At 36.5% G+C, this 21,989-nt stretch overlaps 4 protein-coding genes and 1 pseudogene across 14 annotated transcripts; 4 read left to right on the forward strand and 1 right to left on the reverse strand.

Moving 5' to 3' along the window:
* Window positions 1–210: 210 nt before the first annotated feature.
* LOC142555847 (uncharacterized) lies at window positions 211–3,241 on the forward strand. Of its 3 annotated transcripts, none has more exons than XM_075666958.1 (5): window positions 211–822; window positions 1,718–1,936; window positions 2,235–2,333; window positions 2,578–2,691; window positions 2,786–3,241. In XM_075666958.1, the coding sequence occupies exons 1-5, from the start codon at window positions 325–327 to the stop codon at window positions 2,999–3,001; spliced, it is 1,146 nt and encodes a 381-aa protein (XP_075523073.1). In that variant the 5' UTR covers window positions 211–324; the 3' UTR covers window positions 3,002–3,241. The 3 variants fall into 3 exon arrangements, with proteins under 3 accessions (XP_075523073.1, XP_075523074.1, XP_075523075.1); XM_075666959.1 differs by having other exon boundaries at window positions 2,834–3,241; XM_075666960.1 differs by having other exon boundaries at window positions 2,879–3,241.
* Window positions 3,242–4,391: 1,150 nt separating this feature from the next.
* On the forward strand, window positions 4,392–6,926 carry LOC142555846 (scarecrow-like protein 21; annotated as a pseudogene).
* Window positions 6,927–7,749: 823 nt separating this feature from the next.
* On the forward strand, window positions 7,750–11,519 carry LOC142555848 (heterogeneous nuclear ribonucleoprotein 1-like). 5 transcript variants are annotated; one of them, XM_075666962.1, is made up of 5 exons: window positions 7,750–8,073; window positions 8,171–8,296; window positions 8,603–8,835; window positions 9,864–10,923; window positions 11,146–11,519. In XM_075666962.1, exons 3-5 carry the CDS (start codon window positions 8,614–8,616, stop codon window positions 11,157–11,159), a joined length of 1,296 nt encoding a protein of 431 aa, XP_075523077.1. In that variant the 5' UTR covers window positions 7,750–8,073; window positions 8,171–8,296; window positions 8,603–8,613; the 3' UTR covers window positions 11,160–11,519. The 5 variants fall into 5 exon arrangements, with proteins under 5 accessions (XP_075523077.1, XP_075523079.1, XP_075523081.1 ...); XM_075666964.1 differs by having other exon boundaries at window positions 8,171–8,269; XM_075666961.1 differs by having other exon boundaries at window positions 7,751–8,073; window positions 8,171–8,278.
* Window positions 11,520–14,102: 2,583 nt separating this feature from the next.
* On the forward strand, window positions 14,103–17,009 carry LOC142555849 (inositol transporter 4-like). 4 transcript variants are annotated; one of them, XM_075666967.1, is made up of 7 exons: window positions 14,103–14,216; window positions 14,577–14,738; window positions 14,859–14,929; window positions 15,010–15,345; window positions 15,426–15,533; window positions 15,662–16,273; window positions 16,366–17,009. In XM_075666967.1, the coding sequence occupies exons 2-7, from the start codon at window positions 14,603–14,605 to the stop codon at window positions 16,831–16,833; spliced, it is 1,731 nt and encodes a 576-aa protein (XP_075523082.1). In that variant the 5' UTR covers window positions 14,103–14,216; window positions 14,577–14,602; the 3' UTR covers window positions 16,834–17,009. The 4 variants fall into 4 exon arrangements, with proteins under 4 accessions (XP_075523082.1, XP_075523083.1, XP_075523084.1 ...); XM_075666968.1 differs by lacking the exon at window positions 14,103–14,216 and adding an exon at window positions 14,278–14,394; XM_075666969.1 differs by lacking the exon at window positions 14,103–14,216 and adding an exon at window positions 14,278–14,296.
* Window positions 17,010–17,071: 62 nt separating this feature from the next.
* LOC142555850 (putative MO25-like protein At5g47540) lies at window positions 17,072–21,989 on the reverse strand. Of its 2 annotated transcripts, none has more exons than XM_075666971.1 (11): window positions 21,282–21,989; window positions 20,703–20,864; window positions 20,335–20,453; window positions 19,919–19,993; window positions 19,256–19,349; window positions 18,696–18,755; window positions 18,267–18,335; window positions 17,980–18,078; window positions 17,611–17,655; window positions 17,433–17,535; window positions 17,072–17,337 (listed from the first exon to the last, which is right to left on the reverse strand). In XM_075666971.1, the coding sequence occupies exons 2-11, from the start codon at window positions 20,862–20,864 to the stop codon at window positions 17,261–17,263; spliced, it is 903 nt and encodes a 300-aa protein (XP_075523086.1). In that variant the 5' UTR covers window positions 21,282–21,989; the 3' UTR covers window positions 17,072–17,260. The 2 variants fall into 2 exon arrangements, with proteins under 2 accessions (XP_075523086.1, XP_075523087.1); XM_075666972.1 differs by lacking the exon at window positions 21,282–21,989 and adding an exon at window positions 21,095–21,246.

A 21,989-nucleotide genomic window follows, 5' to 3' on the forward strand; every position in this document is an offset into this window, starting at 1 on the left:
AGGACTGGCGAACCCGTCCCACCTAGGCCAGTTGCCATCCCCAACCCAAACGTTAAAATCGTGTTTCACTGAATCTACTCCATACGAAAAAAAGCATTGTGGGTTACAAATCGTGTGTCAATGATGAATCGACTGCACAGTGTCAAATTTCAAACTTTAATTAAAGCGGGAAACCTTTTTTGAATTTTCCAGACCAATTAATTGTCTGACTCTGACAGGAATAAAATTCAAACCTCGGTACTATACCAACCTACAAACGCTCTGCTTCCCTTACGCCACGCCCTAATCAATTCCCGACAGGATAAACCTGAGAATTTCACGGAAATGGCTTCAATCAAGCCTGCAACTCGGTACTCGAATAGCTTAAACAACTCCACAAAATCCGACCTTTCGTCATCATCCGAATTCCCTTCAACTCGTGAAACCTCACGCGCCATCACCAAGAAAAACAGTGGCGGTGGGGCGGCCCAGTTTAACATCAGCTCCATGGTTAAAAAATTGGTGGAGAGCAAGAAGGCCAAGAATTTCAGCAGTGACCCCAAGTTTGTTGTGGCTGCGGATTTTTTGGCCGATGATTTGAAGAGGAACGCGAAAAAGGACCATGGATTGAGTGGGCTACACAAGAAGTTGTTTAAGGGATCATCTTCTGCTGGGACGAAAAGGAAAGAGGAGAGTTCGAGAAAGGCGTTGACTGAGGTGAAGGAGAATACAAGGACATTGGCGATGGTGCTGAGAAGCGAGAGGGAGCTTTTGAGCTTGAATAAAGAACAGGAACAGCAAATTCAAGAAATTAAGTTGTTGCTTGAAGAGAAAACCCTGGAGGTAAATTTCAGCATGTAATTTCTTGTGGGATATTTGAGATCTCTGTTCGTTATTTTGCATGTTCTATGATTAATAATTAAACAACAGGAAATGAGGAAATCGAGTGTCAACTTACGACATGAGACGCACCTCCCGTTACTTTTAGATTCACTGCGAAAGAAAATGCTTTTTCGATTACCTGAAATTACCTATTTCTCATGGCCTTCGGTTTCCTACCTTTTCATGCATTGAAACCACATCATTTATGCTTGATCTACTGGTCTGCATTCTTCACCCTTTGCAAAAGTTAGTGACTTAATCTTCATTCTATAATTCCCGGGCTTTTGTGAGCTCGAGATATTGATATTCCATTTTGGATTAATCGCCCCTCATAAAAATAAATATGTCCATTTTGTTTCTAGGACTCGCTTTTATCTGTAGGTGATTTCTATCTTGGATTAATTCGATTTGATAACGTGATCCTTATTTACTTGAGATGGGATTTGTATTGGCTGTTTATTGTTTTGATACCCTTTCTTATATGTCTTTCGTGCATCTCATTCATTCATTTTGTTTGGGGCTTTTAGACTAATTACCCAAAATCTCAGAGTGATTGCTTCTTCAACAATATTTTGTGATGGAAAACACAAGGAACAGGTTTTTAAAAATCAAAAAAAAATTATGCGTTCAAAATTATGCGTTCTGTGGATGAGTTTCTTAGTTCTACTTGATGCGAATAGAGCAAGTTCTGAACTCCTGAACACATTTGGAATTTGTAGCATTTTATTGAGTGAAGGTCCTAAAACAAAATGAATACCATTTTTTCGAATCACGATCATTTTCAATTTGCTAGAGTATACTCCTTATGGGATGGATCTGTTTTATCTTTCAAGCTTATTAAAAGTGTAATTTCTAGGTTGAAAAGCTGAAAGATTTATGCTTGAAGCAAAGGGAAGATATAAAGTCTCTGAAGAATGCCATTCTTTTCCCCGACGTCACAAATTATCAGCTTCAGGACCTTTTGGAGAAACAGGGTACTGAACTTAACCAGGCAAAACAACTCATTCCAAGTCTTCAGAGGCAGATTACTTCACTAACTGGACAGCTGCAATATTTTGCTGCGGATCTTGCAGAGGTAGCATCTGTATTCTTGTTCTAACGTATATCAAAGACAAAAATATAAATTTCTTGATCATAATTTTGTCATTGATTTTCGAGAATAGATTCAGTAGTTTCAGATGACTGATCCTTATATAGTGGCTTCTAAATGTCTCATATTGTAACCTACTAGTGCTAAAAGTCTTCGACAGTTAATTACCTAAACTTCATTCTTTTGTCATGTTTGATGTGTGCTTAACTTTGTTTTAGAAACAGATAAATTTTGTTTCTATTTTGTGCATAATGCTTCACTTTTTATTTTCTTCTGGTCGCAGGTGAAGGCGAACAAATATTCTTTACAAGGATTAAGTGATGATCATTTCAGTTCTCCCAGGACTCTGTCATATGATCAAGAAGAGACTGCTAATTATCTGGTAAAACCATTATTTAACTATTGAATCCAAATTAGAAAGAAATGATTGCTATGCAAAAACACCTTAAATGATAGAAAATATGAATCTTACCATTGCTTTCTTGATTATATTATTGTTAATGCAAGGTGAGGTTTTTCTATTATTTCTTGAATATATTAACCTAAGACCTGGCGGCTGGCATAGAGATTACTGCAGTTCATATTTTTTATAATAAAAATTTGACAAGTGATTCCCCATTGACCAGTTCGATCAAGAATTCAGTTCTGGGGATTATACAACCCCGCAGAATCTGGACGACATGTTTTTGAAGGATTTAAATCCCTGCCTGACTCCTTGTTATTCCAAGACAAAGTCCAAGGTATCCAACCAACTTTACCACAAAAGCTTGGCTTCATTATTGTTGGCTTCTGTTTTTTAATGTATAAATTAGAAAATGATTAAATTTCTTGTAGGAATTTGGTATTACTGATTTCCCTGAACGTAGCTTATCTAAATACAAGGCTCAAACTTCTCATCAAATCGGGTTTGTTACTTGTGCAACGAAGCTTTCCAAAAGTTCTGAATGTTGCCAATCATCCAAGGCTGGAAATGGTTTAATCCACACAGCTCGAAGGTCTGATGAAAGTAAAATCATTTATGGAAAACAAATGCATCAGAAACTTTTTTGATCAAATTCTGAGGAATTTTGGTGGTGCAATTCAATATGCTCCCCGAATTGCGTCATGTTTCGAATTCCTTGACCTTGTTGACATTGGCAGAACATAAAAACCATTTGTCTGATGAGATATACTGGCGATCATACAGAAGAAAATGGTTCTGTTGTTTGTCATTTTTGCTTGTATAAGACTCTACATATATATAATGAAGTATCATACTTGTTATATTGTGGTATGCCCTTCGAACTTATACCCGCATGTACTTGGTTTATGCTTCCATCTTTCCTTCTATTTTTTTTGTTGAGTTTGTGTGTTTTGAGTGGTACGTAGAAGATGGTTTTTTATAGGTCTAGCCAGACTCGATCCCGACTCATAGTTGGCGGAATCGACTAGTCTTACATGGTTCCAAAAGATTGCCAAACATGGTGCAAGCTATGCTAAATAGGCTGCAGCAATGAATTAATATCTCATTGATTAGTTTTATCATATATTATATAATTTCATGACAATAACATGATTATTGAAAAAATATATTTAGATTTGTAATTAATCAGTTGTGACAACAGCTGGATATCATGGAATATATATTAGCAAATGCATTTGACAACGGATTCCACCAAGAAGAGATGCTTATCTATCCTAGCGTTTGATTTTTGATTTAATAATAATTAAATATAAAAATTAACAATAACTCACAGACTCGTTCTAATGGCTCTTTCCCACTTACTAATTGGCTGGAGTTTGTTGACTTTCCTCTTCTCATTATTTTAAACAAAATAATATGATTTTGACTATTATAATATAGTCAAACTCGATAAATGAATGAGATTGTTTTTTTAAAAAAATCATTACTTTAGAAAAATTGTACTTTGACTTGTGAAATTATATTTGAAAATTTATTCTAAAAAAACAAGCCGATAGGACAAGGAACCAAAAATTTTGCAATGGTACCGTATTTTCAAATTTACTAGACATTGTTTATTTGGGGTGATGAAAATTATAATCGTTATTCTTCGTTGTGTATAGCGTAATTTTTTGGACTAATACGATTGTTTGTAAATCACGCTTAATTAGGTTAATTTCAATGACTAATCTTGCTGCTACAAATTTATGAGACATTTGGGAGTTCTACATTATCCTATTTTTATTGTTTTTTCTTTCTTTTTTTTCATCCAAAGATTTTTTAAATAAATTTTAGAGATGATTTAGTTTTTTTTTAATTTTTTATTATATGATAACCTGTAAAACTTTCAAACACTAGCATAAAAAACACGTGCGCACTATTTGTCTATTTCTTAAAAGACTATTTGTCTATTTTGTTGCTTCTTGGTAGTTGGTAGTTGGAACCCGAAAGGCGCTATGTAAGACGACTTTACGTAACTCCTCAATTAATTTGAAACGCTCGTTCTCCACCCCAACAACTTTAAGCTCGTTTTCCATATTCTCACTTCAGCGCAAGGGGATCACTCTGTCTCTCTTTTGCGCAGTGTCAGAATCTATGGAAGTTTGGGATGATCTCTGTGTATGGTTATTGTTTCTTTTAATCTCATTATGCTGAGGTAGGATAGGATGCTTGTGAGGAGATTTTGGGATTTTATTTTTGAAAAATGGTAGTGTGATGATCTGGGAAAGAACAGAAATGACATATGATACCCTGTCGCTAGGAATTTTTGGTGAACTTTCTCAATTGTTTTGCATATTTCGTCGTATCTGCAAGAAAAAGCCAATCCAGGACACCATTACAGGGTAGTCTTCACTTATTCGTTTTTTAAAACCTCATATCTGGTGGGTATAGTCGTTGGCCTTTAATTAGATTTATAGCTCTCACCGAAGTTCCGCAGTTACAGATACCATCACCACTTCAACCTTTTGGCCTTCTGAATGTCAAGAACCTGTTTGCAACTTTTTTTTCTACTGATTCTTTTAGGGGTTTTGTTTCTTGGTTTCTGTTAAGCTTGCTTGCTAAGCAAATCATAATGTATGATGCACAAGCTCTGAAAAACGATTCTCTGCTTAACACTAAAATTTATGGCTTTAATATGTATTGATACCATGTTGTTTAATGCAGATTTACATGCATTGTCACTCGTTAATGGTGGAGGTGGCTAAATGCGATTTCTTTTTTTGTCAAAATTTTTTTCTCACTTCCAAATGCGTTTTTACCTTGTTCAAGTCACTGATGCAAAATAAAGTTTTGGTTTGGAGTTTATTGGAATGAAAGAGTGCCTGGCACTTCAAGCATCAGCCAATATCTTTAAAGTCGACAATTGATCTATGGAGCAAGTCAAGCCATCACGAGTTTCTACTTTTCAGGTTTTAAACAATGATTTGATTCATAGAAAAGTCCAGGGTACTGATGTTTCATCTCCAGCTCATACTGAAGAATTCTTCACTTTGGAATCAACGCCAGCGACCGGAGATTCTGTCCACAATTCGTCTTCAGCTGTAAGCGTATCGTCCAACAGGGGTCCCTTTTCTCCCCATTGTTCTCAATCATATGCTTCTGATCTCCATCACTCGTGTGATTATACTTATGATTCACCATTTAACGGATCCTCTGTGCTTTGCAATGAAGAGAAATTGGCACATGCTCTGTGGATGTTGAAGAATGATTTGCTAGGACCTGAGTCCGCTAATGGCGATGTCAGTGGCTCCTTAAGTGATATGGTGATGTCCTCCACAAGGTACGGCAAAATCCTGGAAATGGCTGCCCTCATGGACCTGAAGCAATTGCTCGTCGCCTGTGCTGAGACGGTATCAGAAGCTGACTCAAACTCCATGGACGAAAGAAGATTGGCAGTATCAGCTGCAGAAGCTCTCATTGGCATGTTAGAAAGAAGGGTGTCCGTATCGGGTGACCCTTTACAGAGAGTAGGTGCATACTTATTGGAAGGTCTCCAGGCAAGATTGTTGTCCTCCGGAAGCATAATTTACTAAAAAGTTGAAGTGCAATGAGAAAGCAAGTTCTGAATTGATGTCATACATGCACGTGCTTTATGAAATCTGTCCCTACTACAAGTTTGCCTATGTGTCTGCTAATGCTGTGATTAGGGAAGCAATGGAGTATGAAAGTAGAATTCATGTAATTGATTTTCAGATTGCGCAGGGAAGTCAGTGGGTTTCTTTCATCCAATCTCTCTCTAGCCGGCCTGGGGGACCTCCTTATTTACGCATTACAGGTGTTGATGACTCTCAATCAGCTTATGCTCGAGGTGGAGGACTTGAGCTAGTCTGTGAGCGGTTAGCAAGTGTAGCTGAAGAATGTAGAGTACCATTTGAGTTCCATTGTTCAGGTATGTCTGGATGTGAGGTCCAGTTTGAGAATCTTCGGATTCTGCAGGGAGAATCTTTGGCTGTTAACTTTCCTTACATCTTGCATCACATGCCAGATGAAAGTGTTAGCACAACAAATCATCGTGACCGCCTCCTCAGACTAGTTAAGAGCCTTTCACCCAAAATCGTGACCCTTTCTGAACAAGAATCCAACACCAACACTTCCTCGTTCTACCCACGATTTCTTGAGACTCTAGATTATTACTCAGCAATTTTTGAGTCCATTGATGTTGTACGCTCGCGAGATGACAGACAACGGATTAGTACTGAAGAACATTGTGTGGGGAGGGATATCGTTAACATAATTGCTTGCGAGGGAATTGACAGGATGGAAAGGCACGAGCTTCTTGGTAAGTGGAGATTGAGACTTACTATGGCTGGATTTTCTCCAGTCCCATTGAATTCTTCAGTTGACAGCACGAGGAGGGACGTGTTGAGGGATTATAGCTCAAATTACTGGATAGTCGAAGCCAATGATGCATTGTATCTAGGATGGAAGAACAGAGCTTTATACACTTTTTCTGCTTGGAGGTAAAATAACACAGCAAAGAAGTAACCGTATTTGTTTTGTATATTTTAAAGTGTATTTCCTGTGAATTAAACCATTTCGTGTTTTCTATTTTTATATATATACATATATGTATGTATGTATGTATTCATTATGGTGCATATGCATCAAATTTATTATAAATTTGTTTGTGGGGATGACACAACTTGCGTGTCAAGGATAGAAACGATAGATAGGAGCATCCTTCTATCTACAGCCATAAATGAATATTAGTCATTTTCTAGTGACTACTGGTGTTTGACCTAACTAGATCTGAAATAAAATTTTGGTTTTCTTCTTTTTTTACATATTCTTTAACAAATGCCAACGAAATCTTATTTGAATTAGGTTTCCAAGCAACACAAATATTAAAATGAATTGATAGTAAAACATGATTATATATATGGTCTTGTAATGTCTATACATCAAGTGATTACTAATTTTGGAGACCCTTTGAAACGGATCATTACCATCCCATTTGGACAATGCACTTCATGTTGCTATTATTTCATATTTTAGGTAAAAATTATTATTATCGGTATGCTAAGATATATGTTATTCAGTTAGGACAAATGAAAAAAGGATATCAATTGTTTGACTAAATAAAATAACACATTGAAAAATTAATCAGAATATGAACTTTAGAGTATTTGATATTATTTATAAAATGATTATATGCTCCCATGATACATAATTTCTTTATAAAATTGAGCTGTAGTGGTTGAAAAATATTGAATTGCTCTCTCAGTATATTAGCTGGGAAAATATAAAAGACAAATAAATAAAATAGATAAAAATTTTGAATCATTAATTTATTTATTCTTCAACAAAAACTCAAAAATCTGAAAAAACATCCTAGTCACAAGTCATAACTCACAACTCCCATTCTTCTTGCTACATTTCTTACGCAAGAGGATAGCCAAACAGCACTCCTTCCTTACATTCACGCACAAATATAATAACACCGTTGTCACCTATTTTTAGGATGTGAGGAATCAATCTCCGCAGCCTACAAACTATCTTTATTTTTCTATTTTCTCTTTGACATAACATTACTAAATATACTCTCTTTCGCAATTCCATCCAAGACTGAATTTTGGTGAACGAAGCAAACGAAAAGAGAAGAAAAGAGAGGGCCTTTAGCCCTCTGCTTCTCTATCTATGCATCCTATCAGATCTTGAATTCAACAAACTTTTCTTCTGGGTATTTGTTGTTTGGAACTATAAGTTCATATTTATCGATGCATTGATCTTTCTTGGTCGTTCATAATCAGAAGTTTGAATCTTGAATGAATTTGCAGGGGTTTTGGATTATGTGTGCTGTTGGTTATCGATCGGTTTGATATTAGATGGTCTCCTTCTGAATCAAATATACCCATTTGCAGTCGGGGAATTGCCGGGTTTTTGTTGTAATTTGTTTTCTTGATGTTTGTTCTTTATTCAATCTACATTTCTGGTTTTGTATTTATTGGACTTTTTTGCATTGATTACTGATTCTATATTGAGCTAGTTATATGAGATACGGTAGTTGGATTGTAATACGAAATAGGATGGTGTCTAAATTTACTACACTTCCTCGTAGATCCATTACTTGTTCTTAACTTTGTACCGAGTGCTACGGTTTTGACAGTGTGATTCTTTTTGGTGATATTGATGATATGTATTTAAATGTTCATGTTGCTTGGGTGCAATTTAATGACTTATGGATTGATTGATCGGAATATTGTATACAGGTTTGTAGGAAATGGAAATGGATTCCGGAAAATTGTTTGTTGGTGGGATCTCTTGGGAAACCACAGAAGAGCGCCTGACAGATTATTTCCAAACTTTTGGTGAGGTTGTGCAAGCTGTGATATTGAAAGATCGGGTTACAGGTCGTTCCCGTGGTTTTGGCTTTATTGTGTTTGCCAGTGCTTCTGTTGCTGAAAGAGTTCTAAAGGAAAGGCATATCATAGATGGCAGAACTGTAAGTGATGCATCTTCATTTGGTAAAGCATTTATGAATTGAATATTGTGCTGCATTTTACGGTATTGGATTCGGTAGACTTTATCAATGCTCATTAGGCAGCATATAAGTTGTATGGGTTCGTAAGGTTGTCTTTGATAAAATTACACGTGCCAATCTGTATCAACAGTGGGAATGCTTGTGAAGTAGCATTTTCATATCAGTGGATTGGTGACTATACAAATTCGTCAATTACTATAATATTTCAAATTCATTAGATTATTTATGAAATTCACGAGTGCGATATACAATTTAATTACCTCTTGGTACAAAAAATAATTCTTGTTATAGAACACTTGTTGGTGCTCGACTCTTCAGAACGTGCATAACGAAAAGGCTAGGAATCAAGTTGGATAGATACCAGTTCTTTCTACTTCACCTAGTTTGTATTTCTTGTTCCTGAACAGGAATAGAACATACATATAATGAATTTAATCACGAGGAACTTTGTATGTGCTGTGATATAAAAGTGCTGTGATATAAAAGGAACTTTGTATGTGCTGTGATATAAAAGGAACTTTGTATGTGCTGTGATATAGTCGAAGTTTTGAGTGCATGAATCTTGGTGAAGTTAGTTGTTACTTGTTTGAGAATGAAGCTATAAAAGCCTATGCCTTCAATGGTTGCTTTATTTTCTTTGCTCTCTCTTTGGTTTTTTCAGTTCTTTTGGCAAATAGTGTTTCTTGCTGGTAAGGATTTCATGATATGGTTCATTAAAGCATGATTTGAAATGTCGCAAGAATTGATGACCGAAATTGATTCGTATTAGCACTGATTCAAGATAATTCCTTCAGATTTTGTATGGTGTCATGTAATATCTTGATGAGGAGTGTTATTCGCGTTTTATTTTAAGTTATATGCACTCTAATCATAAAGTGGAATCATTCTTATTTTCTTCATAGAAGAGGAGTGTGAATAGTGCCAAATGAAGTACAAATAAAATTAGCACATTTTGACACCGTGGAGTTTTTCTTGTTTTCATTCATCAGGTAGAAGCTAAAAGGGCCGTACCTAGGGATGATCATCAAACTTTTACAAGAAACAATGGTGGTGCTGTTCAGGGTTCACCTAGTCCTGCCCGTACTAGAAAGATTTTTGTTGGAGGTCTCGCTTCAACCATCTCAGAAAGTGAGTTCAAAAGGTACTTTGATCAATTTGGAACAACAACAGACGCCGTGGTGATGTATGATCACAACACCGGTAGACCTCGAGGATTTGGTTTTGTTACTTATGATTCAGAGGAAGCAGTGGATAAAGTTTTGGCCAACACCTTTCATGAACTCAATGGAAAAATGGTTGAGGTGAAACGGGCAGTTCCCAAAGAGTTGTCTCCTGGGCCAACACGTAGTCAACCAAGTAGCTATAACTATGGCCTCAATAGGCTGAGCAGTTTCCTTAATGCTCATACACAAGGCTACGGTTTAAGCTCTGCAAGAGGCTATGGCATGAGAATGGATGGTCGATTTAGTTCTGCAACAGTGGGACGAAATGGGTATCCTCCACATAGCCCGTTGAAATATGACGTAGGACTGAATTTAGACTTGGGGTTCGGTTCGAACTATGGGGCATTTGCTGAGTCTGTTAATGGCTATGGACGTGGAGTGTTCTCTCGTTATACTGGAAACTCAGACAGATTCAATAACTCCATCATCGGAAACGCTGGAAGTTTTGGGGATATGTGGGATTTCTCTCATGTTTCAACACAAGTTGAAGGAACTGGTTCTTTAATAAGTGGAAGTATCGGTTATGGAAGTGCAGAGAGAAATTTTGTTGGCAGAGAGACGGACATTAGAAACAGTGCGGGTTCTACTGGCTCAACATTGTCATATTTTGTCACCGATAATGTTCGTGAGGCAGGGTTGGAGAATATATATGAGGGGGATTCATTTTTTGGAGACCGGGGTGGGCGTTTATTACCCTTAGGGCTCAAGGGTTCGGGCTCATTTAATTATGGGTTCGAGACTACAGCTCCAAATGTTACACCTAAGAATTCAGTTGGTTATGTCGGGGATTATATTGGTGCTAATCGTGCAACTAGATCAAACAGAGGTGGTTGTTAATTTCCCTTTATTTCCTATCTCTGCTATGCCGTTGCACTTTTCTTGCTCGCTCCATTATATTGACCACTATGGAACTATTCTATATTGATTGGAATGAAAACGTTATATTCTATATGAATTGGAAAAACAACAGCTTTATATTTCTCCAGCCGCAGAATGTAGCCAAAATGGTAGTTTTGTGGCTTACAGATAGTGTTTTATTTTTAAGCAGGAATTGCAGCCTAGAGAAAACGTCGAATGGATCTCTTTTTTGTTGTAAGATATATACAAGATGAGCAAAGTGGAGGAACAAGAGTTGCACCTATTCCTGGGTGACATACAGGTATAGCGACTCTGTTTTTCTACATGAAAATTCATCATCAGCTTCCTGCCGAAGATTTTGTGCTGAGATCCAGAAGTTAAACTTTCGATATAGGTTTTATTTGTTGTGAGTTTTATTCGAAATGTAAAATCGAATTCTGGAATACACTCTACTGGTTAGCTAAGTTTGTAGTCGATGCCAGGTTTCTTGTCTATTATTTATTTCTACGTACTGAACAAAAGGGTTTGATTTTCTTTAATAGTTGAGAGGAGTATTTCGGTTTCTTGATTGTTGCATCTTTATGTCATGTATGTGCCTTCAGTATTCTGTTTTTTTGCCGAATACCTTAGATTTTGACACCCAAATCATGTAATAGCTGAGTGGTGCATAACAGAGATGGAATTCAGTCGAGGTCGTCCTGCTCTTGACGAAAAAACTGCTTAAAATTTTGGGTCCTACCAATACATGAAAATATAGGCTAAATCTTCTGCTACACAAATGTAAGTTTACTAGGATATTTAGATTATTTGGACACTGCCCTGGATCCTCAAACAAGTGAGGGCCTACATGAATTCATGTGGGTCAGGGGATCTTGGGGCTTCCACCGCCCGGATGTGCTGCAATAGTGTGGCATAGAATAGGCATCACTGTATGTCCATTGAGCTCCCCACTTGTCTCTGCATCAACATCCTCATTGTTGGTGACACTCGGAAAGCGAAAGTTGCCGGTCCAGTTCAATAAACTCAAAGATTCAGACAGTAAAAACACAGCTTCCAACGTTTTGTTCCCCAAATTCCTTGTCAAATATTGCAAGTGCACCCGCATTACAACTGCCTTAGTTCCTGTTTCGCATCAGAGAAATCCCGTCTCTCAATGCATCAAAAGGATTTTTTCTGGGTGAGTTCTTTAAATAAGTTGCCTACTCCAGAATGCAGTAATTACGTTGTAGAAACAGTTAAATCATAAGTACGTCTGCATGAACACTGAAACCCAGTTGCTGAAAAGCAGTGGTGGACTGTTCATTCACCAAGACAAATCCAAGAAAATTTACCCCTCATCTCGTGAAGTATTTTCAGCAGGTGCATGAATCACACTACCGTGTTGCATGAATAATTATCATGAGAAGAAGAAGAAGAAAATGCTAAACAAGATATTTTGAGGAAGAATGTGAGGGCGTGTATGGTCAAATTAGTTTCATGTCTCCAGCTTGATGTTGACCGGTTTCAATGGAGTCCAAAGTCAAATATTGCGTTACATCCCATTTATTTATTAATATTGAAATAACATAAAATAGCGATTTGTTCAGTTTGTTATAACTTATACATACCAGCCATGCATGCTCTTTTATCCAAAAGATTTTAATAAACACGAAACGCAATTGCGAGATTAATACGAGGTTAAATATAAAAAAAATATTTTAAGTTTTTACTATAATTTTAATTATTTAAAGTCAAAAAATAAATAAAAGAATGAAACTACCATAAATTTAAGTTTATATAAATAATTTTTCAAGTTGTAAAGAACATAAAAGTATTGAACTGCAATAACTAATATAGCTTCATACAAATCTAAAAATTAATATAATAAAAATAAAATTATGGTTGATTAATATGTCATTATATTAATTCAAAATAAATAAATGAAATCTCGTGTTCTAAAATATGTTATTTAATCTCGCTTTAACGTATTAGAATTTAAATGGGGTTAAGCGCCACTTAAACAAACTTTTTAAAACTCTGGTTTAATCCTAATTGCTAGGACGAAAGCATCTAATATTTAGAAAAAAAAAAATTCATCAATTGTTGTTTATTATGATTTTTTGCATGACAAAAGCTTCCGTGAGACGGTTTCACTTGTCGTATTTTGTGATACAGATATCTTATTTGGGTCATAAATGAGAAAATATTACTTTTTATGCTAAGAGTATTACTTTTTATTGTGAATATTGGTAGGGTTGACCCGTCTCACAGATAAAGTTCGTGAGACCTCTCTCAAGAGACCCATTCTTTATATAATATGATATCCATGCTACCAACTCATCAATTTATGTTTTTTTTTTTAATGTGAATTTATGATCTTTTGCATCTTAACCATTGAAATAGTTGTTTCCAAAACAAAAATTAAAATGGTTAATCTTTCAATATCATGATAAAAAGTAAAAAAAAAAATTCGCAATAAATTTTTTATTTATGTTAGTAAAAAAATTCAATCCATTTAATCATCAACGCGTTACTCTCCGTTGATTCACATGCTTTTTAAAATCATTTTTTAAAAGTGTTGGTTAGACGTGCATTCTTGGTGTTTTGTGAAATTTTTTCGAATTTGTTATTATTGGATCATTGTAACGAGAATTATATTGTACAATATATATTTAAAAAATAGTTTAAATTATAAAATATTTGTAGATGTACTTGTAAATTTTTGAAATTAGCCATAAAAATATGTTTTGATCTAAATCTGTTTAGATTCTATATATACTTAGATATCATATTTTTACAAAAACTTTGTGATATAATTTCATAAGTTAATTTTATGAGAAAGATATGTAATTTAATTCGTTTAACGAAAAAATATTTGTTATAAATATTATGTAATTGTCTATAAAGATCTATTTATATTATTATAGTGTAAAAAATTTAATTTTTATTAATAAATGAAATGAAACAAATATGAGGACTCAGACAAGGAATAAATCAAATGAATGGTCAATGATGGATGAGTGCATATTTTTATATTTGTTAATTAATATTAATATATCTATCTTGATTTGAGACGTTTGACGTCATCATAGCCGATCGTTATCGGTTGTCAAAGAGTCAAACCAGAGAAATATTTTCAAACTTCCAACTCTTTCTTTCTCTATTTAATTTAATTTAATAATTTAATTATTGGTTTACATAAAATCTCCCACTATTCATACTCCCAAGAAGATAAATAAGCGATCGAAACGCTCACTTTGAGATACGCTTGATTTGCTCACGGTGATTTTAGCAATGATTTCCTTTGTTTTTTCAGTCAAAACTGCATGCTTGATGTGGTTTCTCCATCTTTCTCTTTCTTTGTAATGTCTCCAGTATTCTATTTTATTTTTTTAATGTTGAATTCATGTAATGTAACAATTCTTTATTGTAATTTTATGGAGTGAATACGGTACTTGAGGTGGGTTTAGATCGGAATTTAAGAAAGCTGTTATCAGTCAAAAAATTTAATGCTTTCGATGGAGTAGATCCTTGTTTAGATTGGATGTTTTGTCCGTGGAAATGGAGAGGGTGCTGGATTTTTCTTTTTTGGTTTGTTTTTATCATATTCTTTGTGTGTGACCGAATCACCTCTGCTGACAGAATCAGATAATTCGGCTGGGATTGGAATGGAGGGGGGAGGAGTTATTAAACCAGATAAAACAGAGTACACAGAATGCTGGCGAACGACCTGGGAAACACCTTACATTATGAGGCTTGCGTTATCAGCAGGCATCGGAGGGCTATTGTTTGGTTACGACACGGGTATAGAACATTTCAATGTGTTACTTCTGTGAATTAGTTCGTCAATTTGATTCGCTGAAGTACAGATTTTGTCCTGGTGTCAATTATTTGTGAAATGATGAGAATAGTGGTGCTTATTAGGTGTTATTTCTGGTGCCCTTCTCTACATTCGGGATGACTATAAATCTGTCGATAGACAGACATGGTTGCAGGTAAATAAGCAGTGGTTTTGCAATCCTGAGTTCCATACCCTCCATTTATGGGATCCATGACCTCTGTATTTTTTGTATAGGAAACAATAGTGAGCATGGCTGTGGCAGGAGCTATCCTGGGTGCTGCTTTTGGTGGTTTGATCAACGACAAATACGGTCGAAAGAAATCCATTCTTTTGGCTGATATCCTTTTTTTCATTGGTGCAATTGTCATGGCTGCAGCTGTGGCTCCTTGGATGATAATCCTTGGACGAATCTTTGTAGGCCTAGGCGTTGGAATGGCTTCCATGACAGCGCCTCTTTATATATCGGAAGCATCTCCTGCTAGAATCAGAGGAGCGCTAGTTAGCACAAATGGTTTGTTGATTACAGGGGGACAATTCTTGGCATATCTTATCAACTTAGCATTTACTAAGGTAATTTTATGACTTTTATAGCTTCAAGCTTTGGATGGTTAATTTCCCTCAAGAGTAATTGGTTTTTGGTGTGGTAAAAGGCCCCTGGAACATGGCGTTGGATGCTCGGAGTAGCAGGCGTTCCAGCTGCTGTTCAGTTCGTGTTAATGCTGTCACTTCCCGAGTCTCCAAGATGGTTATATAGGCAGGTAACGATCTCTTAAGATATTTGTAACACAACCCACGTTGCTGCTTTGATTTTTTTTTTTTTTTTAACGTTTGTTTGGGAAAAAGCCATGTTTGAAAATGGGCCAAAATTTAATCTTTAATCTCGCAGGATAAGGTAAAAGAAGCCAGGGCCATTCTAGAGAAAATATACCCTGAAAACGAAGTTGAAGAAGAAATGAAAGCTTTACAATCCTCCGTTGAAGCCGAGAAAGCCGATGAAGGCTCTATAGGGAAGGACTTTTTTTCAAAACTAAAGAATATATGGGGAAACATCGTAGTTCGTCGAGGCCTTTATGCGGGAATCACCGTTCAAGTTGCTCAACAATTTGTTGGAATAAACACTGTCATGTACTATAGTCCTACAATCGTTCAGCTCGCTGGGTTTGCTTCTAACAAGACGGCCTTGGCACTATCTCTTATTACTTCTGGTCTAAATGCCGTTGGCTCTGTTGTTAGCATGTTTTTTGTTGACAGATACGGGAGGCGAAGGCTGATGATTATATCTATGTTTGGTATCATCATCTGCCTTGTAGCATTATCTATCCTGTTTTTCGAAGCCTCTGACCATGCCCCACCAGTCAGCAGCCTTGAATCCCTCCATTTTGGCAGAAACTCGACATGCACAAATTTTTTGAAAGCCTCCAATCCATCATCCTGGAATTGTATGACGTGTCTGAAATCTTCGTCGGATTGTGCTTTTTGTTCGAATGGGGACAACGAAGTAAGATTTTCTTGAATTTCATTTCCTCTGAGTGCTGCTTTACGTGATACACTTGCATCGTTCTGATTTCTGTTCTGAATCTTTCTTGGTAGCATCTTCCTGGGGCCTGTTTGGCTGTTACTGATGGCATAAAAGGTCTCTGTGGAGGTGAACATCGTACCTGGTACACAAAGGGTTGTCCTAGCAAGTTTGGATTTTTCGCAGTCCTGCTTCTTGGGTTGTACATCATATCTTACTCCCCAGGAATGGGGACTGCGCCGTGGATTGTGAATTCTGAGATATATCCTTTGCGGTACAGAGGCATAGGAGGAGGAATCGCTGCAGTTTCCAACTGGGTTTCGAATCTCATAGTGAGTGAGACATTCTTAACGCTTACAGAAGCAATCGGTTCTTCGGGCACATTTCTTTTGTTTGCTGGATTTTCCACTATTGGACTTGTGGCAATATATATGCTTGTACCAGAAACAAAGGGATTGCAGCTTGAGGAGGTGGAAAAGATGCTGGAAAAGGGCTTCAGACCAAGACTATTTTGCAAGAAAAAGGGCATTGATACTAAATAATGCCATTTCCATCTATCGCAAGATAATATCTCCCAACAAAAGTTTGTTTGCCTTTGCTGCATTAGTGTAGATGTTCTCTGAGGGCTAAAAACACCATAATTCAAATTGTTGTAATTCACATGTCATCCAGCACTCCCTTTAGTCTTCTAATTAATAATCCTGGGTTTATCACTTTATCTCATATTGCACTTTATACCCATCATGGAGCTTGAAATATTATATCCCTAGAAGGAAAACTTTCCAAATAATTTCTATCCAAAAAATTGTTCTGTCGAAAGATGAATCAAGACTTAAAAGTTAACGTCAACAAAAACTGATATTGAGACCACTAATTCACAAGTACATCTGGAAATAGATACCAATCGGGTTTTATTATTACAACATTGGCATTGGCATGAATTGTAAATACTAGGAATGGAACGAAAAATTATTGACGTTCTTTGGGCTCCAGTACAGAAATTTTTTTGACAACTTGTGCTTTATCGGCTTCAAATTGTTCATCCTCTGCATAGTCAGGAGCGAACACCGAGTTAAAACTTTCACTGCATATATAAATAAATAAACGATCAAGCATTTGCATTTTCATTCATCACTCGTACCTTTCTCCGTCTTAAAATCAGCAAAAAGGCGCAGAAGCTTGCTTCTGTTAGTCACCAGGATGCCAACAATATCTGGGGGTTTGTTCTGATTAGCCACGAATAACTGCCCATACGTGTCACAGTCATGCAAAATGAATGGCTAGTTTGAAATAGCTTAAGGAGGATACACAAATCGTACCTTAAAGACATGAAACGCTTCGATCTGAATGCTCTTACTCGACTCCTGACATAAGAAAGAATCCTCAGGATCAAACACGTTAAGTGAATAAATATGACATTCTCTACTGAGATTATCACAAATGTCATAATGGGTAAAGATAGGATTCCAATTCTTTCAGTAACTTCTGAGAGAAATTGTTGCATATTCTAATCTAGCATCAAAGAATTTGTCCAATTGGGGTTCTTGTTGCTATTTTAAATGAACTTTGTTGTCAGTTTAATCACTCATTTTTTCACTTTTAAAGTCTTATCATCCATTTCTTTTCATTCCTATTTTCACAAACACAAGGCGAGGTTTAGTTTCCAAAACCATAGAAGGCAATCCTACTCTGAGAAGATTCATTAGGATCCTTAAGTTGTCCCGCGAGCTAACATATCGGATCATCACAGTTGAGTTTGAACGATCCAACAGGATATCACCCAACAGCTGAAAAAAATACATCATACGCATCAGAATTCACCAAACAAGTAATGAAATGAACCGTCGACAAAAAGACGCCCAGCTGGTATAATATCCAGCGGTTATTCAGTCAAATCACTTTATTATTTTGTTTTTCATTTGTTCGTGACTGCTTCAGGGGGTTCATGGAGAAGGGGTTTGTCAGGTGAAATTACCTTAATAGCCTGCCTTCTAGTGATGTAGTTGGTAGATTCAAGCAGCTTTGAGTTATATTCTGCAAAGAACTACAGCAGTGAAAGCAACAAGAAGGTCAAAAATGGAGCTAATCAAAAGTTCAAGAAAACATTGTTTATTTCCAGTGTCAGAGTGTAAAAGACCGAATTTTTACACGAAATCGAGCATCGCTCTTTATAAAAGCGAAACGGTTTGAAATTCTTATGAGAAAAATAAGCTCTATAAACTAAACCACATCCTCAAAAATCAGATTACGATGTTCAATGAATGTAGCACTTTCTATAATACATACACGAAGACCTTGGCCTAGTGGCACATAGCGCAGGTGTCAGGTTCGACACTCCTTGTGTACTAATTTTTCCCTCCAAATCACTCAAACATGGTAGTCAATCAAAGCCAATATCACTTACCCATTCATAATTTTTGGAAAGAAATTCAGACACAGTCGACTTATGCCTAGTTAATAGTTCCTGTAACAAGATATTCGAGTTGAAACATGTTAGTTGTACATCAATACCAGAATAACAGTACATTGTGAGAGAAAGGAAGAGAAATATTCGATATTTCATCCCACATCTCATGTTTGCACGGTAGTACCATTAACACACACACAAAAAGTTACAGCTCAAGGCATCACGTTACATAGTGTAGTGCCATTTTACATTAATTACAGAGAAGATTCCACACCCACAAATACAGCTGACGGGATCTTTGAAAAAACCAGAGAAGCTGATCATCAGTTGAGAAGTGCCACAAAGAATTCCTCGTCTTAGGTCATGTGGAGCAAGATTTGCAACTTTTCAGAATTACTATGAGACAGAATAAAGACTTGACATAAACATGGTGCAGACCATACAATTGCATACAGCCAACCTAATATCCCCTCTTTTACTTTAGACTATTGGGTAATGTAGCATGCAGAACATCAACCAATAAATGTAAGCACAAAAGAGTTGATGAACTAATTAACCTTGAAAGTGGCAGCAGCATCAGAAGCAATGTCAAAATTTGGAAGTTGTATATAATCAAAAAATTTCTTCATTCGTTCTGATTCCAAAACATACCTGCAAAAGAAATCTCAAATGCAGGTAACCACAACCAAATTCCACATTCTACTGGGTACATACAAAATGATGCACAATGGCCTTCAAATATGTAACTTTGGAAAAAGTGACACAATATTTTTTTAAGAAAATGACTACACTTTTCCAAAAAAGACTGGATGTTTGTAAAGTAGTTTTTCTATTTAGTTATAAAAGTAGTAAGCTAGAGCCGAAGTATATAGCTTGAGAACGTCTGTATTGCAGCGAGGAAAGTACGACAAAGTAAACCAAACTACATTCCATATCCTATGAAATTTCACAGAATAATAATATTAAAAATTTATTTTACCAGTGACTCGCTGGAAAAACACTTGACATAAGCAGTATAGAAAATATATAATCTCTTGTTAAGATAATATAAAAATACAAAAGAGTAGACCGTCACAATCTGATAACTGCATCTCAGCATAAACTAGATTGCAAGTGAATGGATCAATATAATAAAAGTGAAGCTACTACACAATATTTTTAACCTTTCAAAGAAGAAGTAGATACTTAGAAGAGCATGCAAAACAAAGCAATTCACTCACTTTGCAACACTTTGGTGGCGGATGCACTCCCTCGACATTGCACCATAATGTAATGCCATATCAGTATTTTCATAACTAACAGGAACAGGAAAATCAAAATTAATCATCGTGACAGTATAAATTTTCAAAAAAAGAAGAATGAACCCCCCCCCCCCCACCCTTTCAGCATGCTCTCTTAGAAATGAATACTATTCAAACTAGATGTTTCCAATCGAGTAAGATCCAGAGCAAGGAAAATGCAAGTGAAACATTTCTCGGATATGAAATAACTGATACCCAACAAAAATGAGCAAGGGAAAAAAAGGTGGAGTATAATTTAATTTGAGGCTCTTATTCACCAAGTTCCAACTTCCAACTCAAAGAAATTTCATTTACCAAACTAAAGTTTAGCGTTGAGTCTTCCAATGCTAACTTACCCTGTAATCAACACATCCATCAAATCTACGTTATTTTCCAAGTAATCACAAGCAATCAACCTCGACTGAACCTGCTGCCTCTGCAGATTCGCAACAACCTGTGTTGCATTTTTGCGGGTCTGCAAAAGTCAATCTTATTGAGAACACAGATTTTTATATATCTGGCCTAGTAAATAAATGTGATGACAGAATTGTCAAAGTGCATAGTCACGAACAATGCTCATTATTTTTGTACTTTACGTGGATAAAGCTCACCAATAATATTTGTTGAAAAAAATTCACCAATTAGATGAATAGAGCTAATGCAAGATGGAGAAAGAATTAACCTGTTTATTCATTGCATTCAAAGTAAACCATTTAGAAATTACCTCCAAGTTCAGCTCGGGAAGACGTGTGATTAGAAGGCGCAGAGCGTTCTCCCTGAAAAACTCCTGTGTCAATTGTGCACAAGCTTCGGCTACAGGCTCAGTTTCACTATCACCGTAAAGAATCACCTTCAAATCTCGCATAAGTTTGCTTAATTCCATCATCTGGACAGAGTAAAACGTGAAAAAAAAAAAAAGTAAACAACATTGTCAATAAAAGGAAGACTATGTCGCAGAAGGCTATAGGAGCAACAAGGGAAAATTAGAATGGAACCCAAGAATTCGGTCCAGAGCACTGAGTTTTGGCCATTAGGAGGCCAAAGTCTAAACTTTATAAACTGATAAAATAAAATTCGAGCGATTTTAATTTGAGCTACTGCTGACCCCAGGTGTACCTGGTCATCCTGGGAAATCAATTCAAAGATGGAGGACAAAGCAATGACGAATCACCGAAGTAAAGTATCCACCAAAATTTAATCAAAATACTTTGACAACACCACCAATAAATAAATATATATAATAAAGAAAACCAGACGAGTAAAAAACCCAAATGACAAATTAAACACACACATAGATATATACCTTTTCGTCGCGTTTGCTCTCCTTAGTGTCGACACCACCACGATCGATAAAGACGAGTAGATCGCGTGTCTGGCGCACGAGGTCGGCCGGGGTCTGGGCGGCCTTCGACTTATTGACAGCCTTCACCTTGGCATTATCAGCGCCACCCCCATCGTTAACGTCCAGCAGCGAAGGCCTCCGTACGACCGCCGGAGGCACCGAGGCCCGCTGCGTCGCCGGCCTCGGCACCTCCGGCCGGCCTCCACATGACAAACACCCTCCTATTTTTTCTAAATTTTATATCCCCCGACGTGACTTTCGACAATCGGCAGCTGCAAAAAGGTTGATTTTCCGATTTTTGATAAGGGTTTTCAATTCAGCACGGATGTTCTGGTATTATTTTCCCAAATTTTCGGGGTTATTGAAGATCAATGAGGAATTTGAATTTGGTGATTATATATGTGGGACTATCCAATCCATCACTTGAATGCTACTTGTGGATGATGCCACGTTCATCTTCAAAATTGTATGCTAACTGAGACTGGATATTTCTATTGTTTACATCAATGTCAAGCAAATTCATCATCAGACTAGTGCTATGAAGAACAACCGTTGCGAGTTTCATCATTTTACTTTATATTTATATAACATAAATCTCGTATTATTTGAGATTAGACTGACCATTTTAGTTGAATTGTCAGGACAGGAAAATTTTCAATTTGAAGCCAG

Source organism: Primulina tabacum, chromosome 9 (genome assembly GCF_025594145.1).
Source record: "Primulina tabacum isolate GXHZ01 chromosome 9, ASM2559414v2, whole genome shotgun sequence".
In the NCBI taxonomy this organism is placed as follows: domain Eukaryota; kingdom Viridiplantae; phylum Streptophyta; class Magnoliopsida; order Lamiales; family Gesneriaceae; genus Primulina; species Primulina tabacum.

What these genes read in the sequence shown, in the direction of transcription:
- LOC142555850 (XM_075666971.1), bottom strand. Translation starts at nt 20,864, where the DNA reads ATGATGGAATTAAGCAAACTTATGCGAGATTTGAAGGTGATTCTTTAC. An exon ending in ATGGATGTGTTGATTACAGG is followed by an intron (nt 19,994 to 20,334) that starts GTAAGTTAGCAT and finishes TGTTCCTGTTAG; the next exon opens with TTATGAAAATACTGATATGG. An exon ending in TTTCCAAAAATTATGAATGG is followed by an intron (nt 18,336 to 18,695) that starts GTAAGTGATATT and finishes TCACTGCTGTAG; the next exon opens with TTCTTTGCAGAATATAACTC.
- LOC142555848 (XM_075666962.1), top strand. Translation starts at nt 8,614, where the DNA reads ATGGAAATGGATTCCGGAAAATTGTTTGTTGGTGGGATCTCTTGGGAA. An exon ending in ATATCATAGATGGCAGAACT is followed by an intron (nt 8,836 to 9,863) that starts GTAAGTGATGCA and finishes TTCATTCATCAG; the next exon opens with GTAGAAGCTAAAAGGGCCGT.
- LOC142555849 (XM_075666967.1), top strand. Translation starts at nt 14,603, where the DNA reads ATGGAGGGGGGAGGAGTTATTAAACCAGATAAAACAGAGTACACAGAA. An exon ending in ATTGTTTGGTTACGACACGG is followed by an intron (nt 14,739 to 14,858) that starts GTATAGAACATT and finishes GGTGCTTATTAG; the next exon opens with GTGTTATTTCTGGTGCCCTT. An exon ending in GTTCGAATGGGGACAACGAA is followed by an intron (nt 16,274 to 16,365) that starts GTAAGATTTTCT and finishes CTTTCTTGGTAG; the next exon opens with CATCTTCCTGGGGCCTGTTT.
- LOC142555847 (XM_075666958.1), top strand. Translation starts at nt 325, where the DNA reads ATGGCTTCAATCAAGCCTGCAACTCGGTACTCGAATAGCTTAAACAAC. An exon ending in TTGAAGAGAAAACCCTGGAG is followed by an intron (nt 823 to 1,717) that starts GTAAATTTCAGC and finishes TGTAATTTCTAG; the next exon opens with GTTGAAAAGCTGAAAGATTT. An exon ending in TTGCTGCGGATCTTGCAGAG is followed by an intron (nt 1,937 to 2,234) that starts GTAGCATCTGTA and finishes TTCTGGTCGCAG; the next exon opens with GTGAAGGCGAACAAATATTC.